This window comes from Rhinolophus sinicus, linkage group LG01 (assembly GCF_036562045.2).
Source record: "Rhinolophus sinicus isolate RSC01 linkage group LG01, ASM3656204v1, whole genome shotgun sequence".
NCBI lineage: Eukaryota > Metazoa > Chordata > Mammalia > Chiroptera > Rhinolophidae > Rhinolophus > Rhinolophus sinicus.
Genome location: NC_133751.1, coordinates 38,978,888 through 38,992,577, shown reverse-complemented (window position 1 = coordinate 38,992,577; position 13,690 = coordinate 38,978,888). Strand labels below are relative to the sequence as shown.

The 13,690-nt window shown below is 34.0% G+C and overlaps 1 protein-coding gene across 8 annotated transcripts in view; it reads right to left on the bottom strand.

The window, feature by feature from the left end:
• The window catches only part of ECT2 (epithelial cell transforming 2), a 55,343-nt gene that overhangs the window by 28,335 nt on the left and 13,318 nt on the right, over positions 1 to 13,690 (bottom strand). For all 8 annotated transcript variants that reach the window (XM_074328015.1, XM_074328002.1, XM_074328023.1 and 5 more), the window contains 2 exons: positions 10,440 to 10,576; positions 1,625 to 1,744 (listed from right to left, as the gene is read on the bottom strand). In XM_074328015.1, coding sequence (XP_074184116.1) covers positions 1,625 to 1,744; positions 10,440 to 10,576 — 257 coding nt within the window. The remainder of the gene's footprint in view (positions 1 to 1,624; positions 1,745 to 10,439; positions 10,577 to 13,690) is intronic.

Genomic DNA, 13,690 nt, shown 5'->3' with positions numbered 1-13,690 from the left:
AAACTGATCCACAAATTAGTGGTAGAACACCAAGATAAAAACATACTTGACGGGCCAGCCCAGTGGCTCGGATGGAGTGGCCGTGCTCCTAATGTCGACAGTCGCCACTTTGATTCTCACATAGGCCAGTGAGCTGCGCCCTCTACAGCTAAGACTGTGAACAACGGCTCTCCCTGGAGTTGGGCTACCGTGTGCAGCCAGGAGAGGCCAGCAGCCAACGAGAGCTGCTGTGCGCTCCTGAGTGCAAGGCACAAAATACCAGCATGGGCCAGGGAGCTGTGTCCTACACTACTAGACTGAGAAACAACGGTTTGAACCGGAGTGCGGGGGAAGGGGAGGCACGGGGGGGGGGGGGGGGGGGGGAACCTACTTGCCTTCTCATTCTACTTTTATGCCTCTCAGAATTTATGAAACAAGAAACATTCCAAGAATCCTTTCCACTTCAAATATTCAGAACCCTAACTAGTATATAAGTATAAACCAGCCTGAGACTCTAGTTTTTTAAGTTGTTTAGAAAAATAAAGATTCCTAAAAGAAGAAATAAATAAAACAAAATTTAAAAAGGAAAATTCCTTCAGAATTCACATCAGATCAAGAAATAACTGAAATATAATCAAGGATTTTGATAAAATACAAAATAAAAGCATTTGATAAATTGCATTTTTATTAACTTACAGATTTTTCATTAACTTATAGATTTTTATTAACATAGATTTTTATATATTTTTGTTTATAATGTGCATTAAAGTCAAAAGTAATTTAATGTATTTGTTTGAAACATTTCATAATTCAGATTAATCTCTGTACTGAAATATGGAATAAACATTAATATGGGTTGTTTTGAGGAGAAAACTGATCAGTTTTGCTCAAACACCACATAGGAAAAATAAAGAGAAAATTAAACTAAACTACTTTTAGGAGTAGTTTAATTACTTTACTAAACTACTTTACTATGAGAAATTACTTTACTATGGGAGGTTGATACCTGAAAATCATAGACCCTTCATTTAAAAAAAAAATCATTAAAAAGAGAATAGCACTGTCTTATTTAATTTTAGCATTTATCTGATTATAAATAGAGAATTGAATAAAATGATTTCTAAGTCCCTTCCAGCTTTAGTTTTTGAAACAAACCGAAACAAGACAAAAACATACAACCCAAAAGGAACAGTAGAGAAATAATACTAGCAACCATATGTCTCTATAGAAAAGACTTAGTAAGGCCTTAAATTCCTTATTTTCCGGATGAATTGAAATCAAAAGATAGGCAAACAACAAACATTAATAAGGCACAGTAACAAAGAACAAATCATTTGAAGGAATATATAATAAGTTTAACCTTGAAAAATCATACTAAACATACACAATCAAAAAGAATTAGTATGCGGGGTGGCCAGTTAACTCAGTTGGTTAGAGTGTGATGCTCGTAACACCAAAGTTGCCGGTTCGATCCCCACATGGGCCAGTGTGAGCTGCACCCTCCACAACTAGATTGAAACAACTAATTGATTTGGAGCTGATGTGTCCTGGAAAAACCCACTTAAAATAAATAAAAGTTAAAAAAAAAAAAAAAAAAAAAAAGAAAGAAAAATAATTACTATGAACCAAACATATACAAATTTACCTTTATCTTAGTGTGCACATCAAAGATATCTGGGATACTACCAAAAATAGTCTTAATCTCCTCTGGTGCAAGGATAGGCCCACCACGTTGTCCTTCCTCTTCCAATGGTACTTGAAACAACTAAAAGGTAAAAAAAAAAAAAAAAAGAAGGTAGATTTTGAGAAAAGAAAAAAAAAAGCTAACATAGACAATGATAAAGGAAAGATGAGATGTTGATGAAAAAGTTTTTAAAAATACTTCTCCCTAAATTTGAGACCTTTTGCTCATAACATTTTCAGTTCTACAAAATCACTAAAATATGTTAGTATGATACAAGAATAACTTATACTTTTTTATTCAAGTTAATAAGGAAGAAAGCAATAAGTATTCAAGTTACTAAGGAAAAAAGCAATAAGGAATCAGTTATTTCCAGATATAAACTTACTGTAAGTACTAAATGTTTTTAAATGGTAGCACAGAACCTTGATTTAGGGGAAAGAGACAAGATTTGAAGCTAGAAGACCTGTTTGTATCCATGTTGTTGACTGTAACAATCTGAAAAAATAAAAGATAAAAAGGTCCTAGAACTAATAAGTGAGCATAGCAAGGTCACAGGATACAACGTGTGCACACACATGTGCATGCACAACATACATACACACAGGCACATCAATATTTCTATGTACCAGTAAAGTACAAGTGGAAACCAAAATTTAAAAAAGTATCATGTACAGTAAAAAATGACAATATTTAAGTATAAATATATAATGGGTCCTTGAATAACATTGTTTCATTCAACATCATTTCCTTATAACCTTGATGAAATACCCTAGGAACTTAACTCTTATTTATATCAACTAGCCTATGGTAAAACTGGTTTCATTATGCGTCGTTTCGCTTAAAGTCACAGAATCTATGGAAGACATTAAGTGACGACTTACTATAATAAAACATGAACATGATGCTGAAAACTAAGGATGCCAATGAAGGAAATCAAAGATCTAAATAAATGAGAACATGGTCATGGATTAAAAGACTCAACACAGTAAAATATGTCAATTCTCCCACAAAAATATAGATTTAACCCAATACTGATAAAAACTTCAGGACTTTTTGTAGATAAAGAAAACCTCATTATAAATATGTATATGGAAAGGCAAAGGAAGTTCTCACTATAAAGCTGCAATATTCAAGACTGTGTGGTATTGGTGAAGGGAGAAAAACACAAAATCAATAGAAGAAAATACAGTACAGAAACAAACCCACACATATACGGCCAACAAAGGTGCAAAAGCAGTTCAGTTGAGGAAGGCTAGTTGTTCAAGAAACGGTATGAGAACACCATTTACCATAGGCAAAAAAATAAACCTCAGGTACATATAACCTTACAGAACCTACATATAACCTTATAACCTTATAGAAAATAAATATAACCTTATAGAAAACTCAAAATGGATCCTAGACCTAATTATAAACCTACAACTATGAAATGATTAGAAGAAAACATGAGAGCAAATCTGTGACTTAGGCTTCAGCAAAGATTTTTAAAATATGAAATCAAAAGTATGACTTATAAGAGAAAAATACTGATAAATTGGACTTCATCAAAATTAAAAACTTTTTTATCAGCAAAAGACTTAGAATGAGAAGACATGCTATAGACTAGGGAAAAAAATATTTGCAAATCACGTATCTGACAAAGGATTAGTACCCAAAATATATAAAAAATTCAGGAAGGAAATAGGCTAATTGAAAAGAGGCAAAATCCTGAACAGTTATTTCAACAAAAAAGATATATATATATATATATATATATATATATATATATATATATATGTCAAATAAGGACAAGAATACATGTCCCACATCATTAGTCATTATGGAAATGAAAATGAAGGCCACAGTGAGATATCACTACAGACCTCTTCAAATGGCTAAAATAAAATAAAAAAACTGATAATTATCAAGCAACAGTAAGAATGCAAGCAACTGGAACTCTTGCCTATTGCTAGTGGAAATGCAAAACTGTATAGCCTCTCTGAGAAAAGCTTGACAGTTTCTTATAAAGTAAAACATTACTTACCATATGATCCTACAATCCCACTACTGAATATTTATCCAAGAGAAATGAAAACTTATGTTCACATAAAACTTGTACATAAATGTTGATAGCTCTATTCATAATCGCCCAAGACTGCAAACAACTCAAATGTCCCTTAATGAGTCACAGATAAACAAACTGTGGTACATCCATACAATGGTACACCACTCAGCAATAAAAAGGATCAAACTATTGATACACACAAGTTAGAAGAACTAGAAGTCTAAAAGAAGCCAGCCTCAGTAGGCTATGTACTGCATAATTCCATTTATATGACATTTTCAAAAAAAGAAAATTATAGATCAATGGTAACCAGGAGATGAAGTGAATAAACGGTGTTACTTATAATAAAGGAATAGCACCAGGAATTTTTGGGGGGAATGGAAATGTTCTGTATCCTGATTTGGGTGATGGCTATAAAAATTTTCACATGTTAAAATTCATAGAACTGAACAAATAAAAAGTCAATTTTACTGTATGATAATTTAAAAAGTAAAATTTTTAAGTGTCAATTTACTATTCGAAGTAAAAATAATAATGTATTGTTGGGTTCTTAACATATGTAGAAGTAAAATAAATGACAATAATAGGACAAAGGTCAAGAAAGGATGAATGGAAGTTTAAAAAAATGTATAAAAAGAAAGTACATTATAAATAGTATGAAACTACATTATGATTACAAGTAGTACTTTTAAGAACTCCTACAGTTCTACAACCAATTATTCTCCAAATACACACACACACACACACACATTCAGGGCTTCCATTTCTCCAGGTATAGTGAATTCTACCTGCTGAAAAACAACTGAAAACACTGAAGTAAGAAAAACCTCTTTCTAAATACACCTATAAGCTGACAAGAAAGTGAAATACCTTCAAAGGCCAAAATCTAAGTAAAACTAGGGAGTTGAGGACTAAAACCAACTTTTGTCCCAAGGACATTTGCCTGAACTGATGAACGTTAAGCTTCACCTCAAAAGCCTCAGTGGGTACAAAAGACTAACACAAAACCTAGTTTCCAAACTGCTATCAACTTCCACTCAAGTTAAAAATGTATATAACCTATGACTTAGAAATTCCAGGTTTTTACCCAGAATCTGTTCTTGAGGAGACATGAATAAGAGTATCCACAGCAGCACTATTAATAATAGTAAAAAAACAAACAAAAACAAAACACTAAAACTTAAAATAACTCCAGTGTCCATTAAAAACAAGTTAAATAAACTGATTTATTCACAGGACAACGAATTACAGCTACATACAACAACACAGATGTATCTTACGAACATTTCTCTCAAGTGAAAAAAGTGAGTCACTGAAAACATATAAATATGGCTATATGTATACAGTTTGTTTTCCTACAAATATGTGATAGATCTACAAGGGGAATGAGAAGCACAAAATCCCAGATAATGATTATCTCTGAGGGAAGGCAAGAAACACAATATAAGTTTCAAAGATATTTGTAATCATTTATAAATATTCCTTTATCTAATCAACATTTAATTAAAAATCCTAAACAAAAATTCAGACAACCAAAATACATCAAGGTTCATTAAAAATCTCTCAATAGTATTAAGATATTTTAAACCATCCTAAAATAGTTCTGTTTGCTTTATTCCCCCATACAAAATTAGGGCCAACAACTATTGATTTTACCTTTCCAACATTTCTTAAATCTATCATCTTTTCATTGTCACTGATACTATCGTAAGTTCAGGTCCTCAAAATCTCTAACCGAAACAGCTTCAGCAGTCATTTCAATAACCTCTAAATCATGCCCCTTGCCTCCACAAATTCCCCTCTTTAATACCTCCTTCAAAGTGAACCAAGTTATCTTTCTAAAACGCAAGGCAGATGATGTCATCTTCCCCTTCCCATCAAAATTTCTTTTATAGCTTACAGATGACACAGTCTCCTCGAGTCTTGCACAGGCAGTATCAGCTCTCACCGTACCCATACCTCATTCCCTGGCATAGTCCCCTAAGCCACCTAAACTAATTCCCCGAGACTACTCAGATTACCTTGAATAATATACATTTACAATCATCTGTGTGGTTTGCAAAATCTCAAATACACTTCACACCCATATTCTTTGCATGTACTACTGAGACTCATACTTTAACATTCACTTCAATTTTTTCTTCTTTATGATGCTTTTTCCAACGTTCAACCCATTGAAAATTCCATCCCAGCACCTTCCCTAAGCAGGAAAGGAGTAAAACTCATCTCACAAATCTCCAAATACCTTAAGTAAACCTCGCTCATAATGCTTCTAACCTCCACTAGGTTATTAAAATTTGGTGTGTATATTTTATCTCCTCTTCCAGTTTAAGCTCCTTTAAAGCAAAAATCCTCTTTAACTCCTGCCACAATATTAATTTATAATATTCTGGAATATCATACATTATATTACATATTATTATATGTATATATATAGTATAATAATATTTTATACTATTCCATGTTATAATATATTCTGGATATTCATTTAATTTGGGGGCTAAATCAAGTTATCCCAAATCAAATTTTTAAAAAAAATCAGTCCTAAAATAGAATGTCAAGAAAACGCTATCATGAAGTTAGACCACAATCTTTTAAATAAAATCTTAAGTGAATTTATATATTAAACATAGTGGTATAAAATTTTCTCAACAGTTTAATAATTCCAAGGGCTTTTCAAAAGGAGTTCTGGTGAATTTAATTCATATGCAAATTAGGATTCTGAAACTCCAGTGCATTTACCATGGCCTGAAAGGATTTACATTTCTAGGTAATAAATGCTACCAAAGTACATGAACAGTATATGCCAAAGGGATATTTTGCTACTCAACTACATTCAGCTGACTATAAAAATTTCAACAAGAAACTCATCCAGAATGATTTCCCTTGAGGAATAAGAGAAAAGCTGACTTAAAACAAGTAAAGTTTAATACCACTGAGGGTCTCATAAAACATTGACTACTGCTAACCAAATTAACTGTGAAGAATAACCTCTCCATGACTACCAACACAGAAGTCATTCCACTTCTTGCCCATGCATGTTACCAATGGGTAGGAAATACATAAGGAACTATAAGCTATTTTATTGGTACCTAATGAGTTATATGAAGAATTCAAATACAAGTCAGTTAAAAATTAAACCTAAATCAGAAACTCACTATCATTTTTCTATTCAAAGACAAGTTTGGTGGTATTAACTTTATTTTCCTAACAAACTATCTCCTTCATTACCTAAAACAAATGTATTCCTTCTTTCTAAATATTCCAAATAATGTCCTATTATGTCTTTCAGAACCTTGAATTTCAGTTTATTCCTTAATATCTTCTTCAATCTCATCCTACAAGGATTCATTAGAATTGTTTTTCTTCAGAAATAACTTCATGGTACATTTTAATATTGGTAAGCAATAAGTTAACATTTATTTATAACTAACCACTGCACATTTTAAGAAAACTTGACACACGAAAGGATTTTTTAAAAACATTACTGAAATACAGGTTGAGCCCTCCCACTCCCAGAAAGCAGACTCAGGCTCTATACCTTAATCTTCATCAACTTGGCTAACACTGTGTCCCCAACCCTGGTGAGTCCCTGAGACCCTGCCCCATCCAACCTTCGGGCCCACCCAAGCTGCTTTTAGCAGCTTTTCCATACAAACAGCCTGTCTTGGCTCATACTGCAGACTTCCCTAAAATCTCTCAAAGGTCCACCCCCAAAACATAAATAAAACCTTATGTGAGTTTAAATACTAAACATCTGGCCAAACAAGCAGCATCTGGCCTCAGCATAAACCATACTTCTTACTACACAGCCTCACACACAGCTCTTGTGGCAGCCAGCCTCAGATCACAGCTCAGCCTCTCCCAGGCACTTCCAACATCAGCACAACTGGCAACCATTTACATGTCACTTTGTAGCTCATTCCAAGTGGCCCTGGGGAGGGCACAGGCAGCAGCTGACCTTGGCCTATAAAACAGCCCCTCCCAAAAGGCCCCAGAACCAACACACCTGAGCACCACTCCAGACCACACCAGAGCACCACTCAACCACCTCCACATAAGATACACCCATAGGGCAAACTGGGGAGGCATCAGAGCCCCGCTACAGCAAATCTTGCTCCATGGGGTGAGCCCTGGACAACAGTTCCTCCACTCTAGTGACAACCAGTCCTCACAACCAATCAGCTGAGGGTCAATCCCTCCCACTGACTAGAAAACAGCAACCAAGGCTCAACTACAACAGGAGGGCACTCATAACCCACACAAGGGTCATACCTGGAGCACTCAGCTCATGTGACCAGGGAGCCACTGGTCCCACAGGACACCTACTACATAAGGCCAAACTATTAAGACCAGGAGACAAAGCAGCTCTACCTAATACACAAATAAACACAAGGAGGCACCCCAAATGGGGAGAAAAACATGTCCCAAATGAATGAACAGAACACAACTCCAGAAAGGAGAACTAAACAAAATGGATAAAACCAATCTACCAGATGCAGAATTCAAAATATTAGTTATTAGAATGCTCAATCTTAGTGACAACTTCAATAGAGATAGGAAACATAAAAATGGAGATAGAAAACATAAAAAAAAAAACCCATCAGAAAAGAAGAACACAATAACTGAAATAAATAATAGATTAGAGGTAATCAACAGATTAGATAAAGCAGAGGATCAAATCCGTGAATTGGAAGATAAAGTAGCAGAAAACACCCAATTAGAACAGCAAGAAGAAAAAAAGAATCCAAAAAAATGAGGACAGTTTAAAGGGCCTCTGGAATAACAACAAGCATACCAACATTCCCATCATTGGGGTAACAGAAGGAGAAGAGAGAAGGCAAGGAATTGAAACCTATTTGAAGAAATGATGACGGAAAATTTCCCTAACTTGGCAAAAGAAATAGACACACAATCTCAGGAAGCAGAGTCCCAAATAGATGAATCCAAAGAGGCCCACACCAAGACACATTATAATTAAAGTGCCACAGGTTAAAGACAAAGAGAAAATCTTAAAAGCAGAAAGAGAAAAGCAGTTGGTTACTTACAAAGGAGCTCCCATAAGACTGTCAGCTGACTTCTCAACAGAAATTTTGCAGGCCAGAAGGGATTGGCACAAAATATTCAAAGTGATGAAAAGCAAGGACCTACAACCAAGAGAACTCTACCCAACAAGGACATCATTTAGAATCTAAGGACAGATAAAGTTTCCCAGACAAGAAAAAGCTAAAGGAGTTCATCACCACCAAACCAAAAAGTATATCAAGAAATGTTAAAGGGACTTCTTTGAGAACAATAAAAGAAAAAGATAAAAAAATATGAATAAAATGGCAATAACTACATATCTATCAACAATTACTTTAAATGTAAATGAATTAAATGTTGCAATCAAGACAAAGGGTGGCTGAATGCATAGGAAAACAAGACCCATATGTATGCTGCCAACAAGAGACTCACTTCAGATTGAAAGACACACAGGCTGAAAGTTAAGGGCTGTAAAAAGATATTTCATGAAAATGAAAACAACAAAAAAAACTGGAGTAGCAATACTTACACCAGACAAAATAGACTTTAAAACAAAGGCTTAACAAGAGACAAATAGGGACCCAGATATCCCACTTCTTGGTATTTATCCTAAGAAACTTAAAACACTACTTCACAGGGACATGCGCATCCCTATGTTCATTACAGCATTATTTACAATATGGAGGCAACCTGGGTGTCCATCAATGGATGAATGGATAAAGAAGAGGTGGCACATATAAATAATGGAATATTACTCAGCCATAAAAAATAAAAAATGAAATCTTGCCATCTCCAACAACATGGATGGACCCAGTGTATTGTGCTGAGTGGAATAAGTTGAGACAGAAACAGACAAATGCCATATGATCTCATTTATATGTGGAATCTAAAGAAATCTAAAAAATGAATGAACAAACAAAACAGAAACAAACTCACAGATAGAGAGGACATTTTGATGGTTGCCAAATGGGAAGTGGTTTATGAGTGTGGGTGAAAAAGGGGAAAAATTAAGAAGTACAAATTGGTAGTTACAAAATAGTCACGGAGATGTAAAGTATAATATTAAGGAATATAGTCAATAATATTGCAATAATTACGTATGGTGTCAGATGGATACTAGATTTATTGGGGTGACCACTTCGTAAGTTATTATAAATGTCTAATCACTATGTCGTACACCTGAAACTAATATAATATTGTACATTAAATGTAATTAAAAAAATTTTTAAATTATTTTATGAAAGTCAGTAGAAATTAGATAGATCCAAAAAAATTACTGACATCCATATTGTTATACTTCATTGCTATTGCTTTTTTCACATATGTACAGTACTAGATAAAGCAATGACTCTAGAACACACACTTCCAGAAAAAGTTATCTATCACTTCCAAATATAGATAATATAAATGCAGTATCTTGACAAGGAACCTGCAAAGTTCTGAAATTAAACTCGGTCCCATCTATGATCATCTATTGAGGATCCTTCTCTCTTTAAAGTCACTCTAAAAAATGGTACTATTTCTGCAGGAATAAAAGTTCCTGTTACAGTTATGGCATTTTCCTAACAACAGTTTTTGTCAGACATTTTCATTTTTAATATCTGTGCTCAAATTCTATGCTTATGTAATTTTCTTGTAAGAAATAACACCTTTTAGATTTTTCACTCTGAAATAGTGGAACAGAAATCATTTTGCAACCACTCTTACCTGAATGATTGTGGCCAATATATTTACATAATTACTTTCAGTCTGATAGAGCTCTTTTGCAACTTGCCACCTGGCTGACTGCTTTGAAGGAACCGGAGTGGAATTTTTAGAAGACTTAGTACAAGACTTTGGTGTTTCTAAAAGGTAAAAAGGAGGAATGATTTAAAATGGAGGCCAGATATAGGTACCAAACACTGCACTGATTTAACAGAAAAAAAAAGGAAATATACCTACTCTTATAAATATACCACCATATAGATTTTTATTGAAGTGAAATTTCCTCTAAGATGAGGCCAGAAAAAAAAATAATTGTCAATAATACCCATGACTCCAAATTGACTAAATTTGACTAAATAAATGTCCTGTAGTCTTCAAAAATGTCAAAGTCATTGGAAACAAAGATTGAGGAACTGTTCCAGATTAGAAGAGACTAGAGTGAAACAATTTAACCTGTGTTCCTGGTTTGGATCTTAAAACAGAAAAAAAACTTTTTCTCTCGCTAAAAGGACATTAGGACATTTGTGGAACAATTGGTCAAACCTGAAGGCCTGTAGAGTAGATTCTAGTATTAATGTTATTTTCCTAATTACAATACTTATACTGTAGCTATACAAGGAATGTCCCTATATTTTGGGAAACACAAATTTATGTATTTAGAGGTAAAGGTACATTGTATCTGCAATTTACTCTCAAAACACTGCAGATATGAAAAATACATGTGTGTAGAAAAAGAGAGAATATGAATGAATGAATGTTAAAGCAAACATGGCAGAATATTTCCATTTGGGAAATCTGAGTAGAGTGTACAGGAATCTTTGTACTATTTTTGCAGTTTCTTTGCAATCTGAAATTATTTCAAAATAAAAAGCTTAAATAAAATGGAAAGCAACATATAGAAATATTTCAGTTAAAAAGATGGAAAAGGTTATGATTATACAATTACAACAATGGAAAGCTTTTCATATATATAAGAGGAAAACTTCCCTCAAAAAAACCCAATATCAACTGCAAATTCTTTATTAGTTCAAAGTATCTTAACATAATATAAAACATCCAGTCCAACCCAAAGTGCAGGGAGGATGCGTTAGGATATTTTATGTGTATTTCAAGGAAAATTCTAAGAAATGAAATTTTTTTACAATCAATATGGTTAGAATATTTCAACACTGTATACAGAATCTCCTAATAGCAAATTTTTCAATAGGAAAAGGAATGCATAACATGTAATAGAATCACATTAAAAGAGACAATAGTCCCAGTATATCAATTTTACTCAATGAAAAATAATTTTAAGCCTTTTTAAAACAATCATGTGTACTATGGAGTTTTGAAAGCTTTTTAAAGATAAAAGATGTCAAAGAACTTCCCACTTGCCATGTTATTTCAGGCTATTCTCACCAGACTGAGGAGCCTCTCCATTAAAAGTACTTTGGGGATGGGGGAAACTGACATACACTGACCTAATTTAATTATTGTGTCTAGACAGTAATCCACAAACTGGAGATTCTATTATAAAGCGTATCTAATATATTAGTATAGTTGACATGTCTGGGCTTTTTTTTCATGGTTCATCTTCCCCTTCTGTCCTGTAAATTATATATTCAAGCTTCAGTCCTTTCTGATCAGCTCTTCCCATCCAATTCCCATTGCGTCCATAACTACAAAACCAGTAAATTCTCAGATCTATGTAGCTAATCATAATCTCCTGTGCAAGCACCTGGTTCAACTTTTCCAAATGCCTACTGGACAGTATTACCTCAATTTAACCTGGGTTTTCTCTAAAACTGCACTATCTTACTCCAAAATATAAACTTCCTATTTTTGCCAATGTAACATTTCTTCTGTTAATACTTTGAGATCATCTCTTCTTAGTCCCCACCTATCACTCCATGCTATCAATATTTCCCCAGTGCTTCTTACTTTTCTTTCTAATCATCACTAACCCTGGTCTAGGGCCTTATCATCTCACTGCCCAAGCCACCATAGATTACATCATGGCCTGGCTATCTATAAACTACTTCCCTTCTAATCATTCTTCAGAATAATCCACTACAAATTACCTACTAAATGACTCTGCTGCTCAAGACTTTCTAAAATTCTTTGTTGACAACAATATAAAGTTCAGACATGCCACTCTGATTTCCAAGTCCTCTAATATTAGGCCCCAATCAACCTAATTAAATATGACTCCTCCATATTCCAAGAAAACTGACCGATTCACTATTCCCTAAAAACTCAATTTGTATACTGTATTCTTGCTCCTCTTATATCTCAAATCCACCTCAGTTTTCTGGGCCTACCAAAAAAAATGACCTTCAACTCCTTCCATGAATATTTAGTGAATGCTTATTCTGTACTAAGCACTGGGAATAAAGCAAAGAATAAGATAAAAAAGGTTCTTTTAAACATTACATTTTTGGTGACACAAATAAAGAAGCAAAAAATACAATTTCTAACAGTGGTAACTACCACTGAAGACAACAATCAGGTAATGGGTTAGTGGAAGGAATGGTAGAACAGGGACTTAGCTGTACAGAGAACCCAACAGGATTTCTTTAACACCGACAGAGCAGAGAGCAAGTATAATGTTCCTGAGCTTGGGATGTAGTAGAAATATTCAAAGAATAATAAAGATAGTGTGACTGAAGCTTACAGAGTATTACTGGAAAGCATGATACCACCTGAGGTGAGAGTAGGTGAGGAAGGATTACATAGGAACTTGAAAGCTATGGTAACACAAAGCCTGAATGACTACGCAGCAGAGTGGCATGATCTAACATATAGTTTTGGAGATAACTATGAGTGCTATGTATAGAAAAGCAAAAATGGATAGAGAGAGACCATTTAGGAGACCCGTGCAATTTTCTAAGAGATTCTTTGTACAAAAAATAAAAAAATAAAAAAAGCTGATAAAGGAAAAATGGCAGAGGAATAGTGTTGAGAGTGGTAGAGTGAATCAAGAGTTCTGATTTGATTATGTTAAGATGTGGAAAAGGAGGCATCAAGTAGTCAGTTAGATGGCAAAGATGACAAATTTTGGAGTCATCAGCATATAAATGTTAAAGCCACAGAATTAAATGAGGTAATTTAGGGAGAACAAAACAGAGAAGAAACAATTCAGAAATAACATTTAGCATTTAGAGTTGGAGAGAGAAGTGAGGCAAAGGAGAATGAGAAATGAGTAATGTACAAAAGCTAAGAAAAAATATGTGTCCAGGAATGCAGCTGTTCACATGTTGAATGCTGTTGAT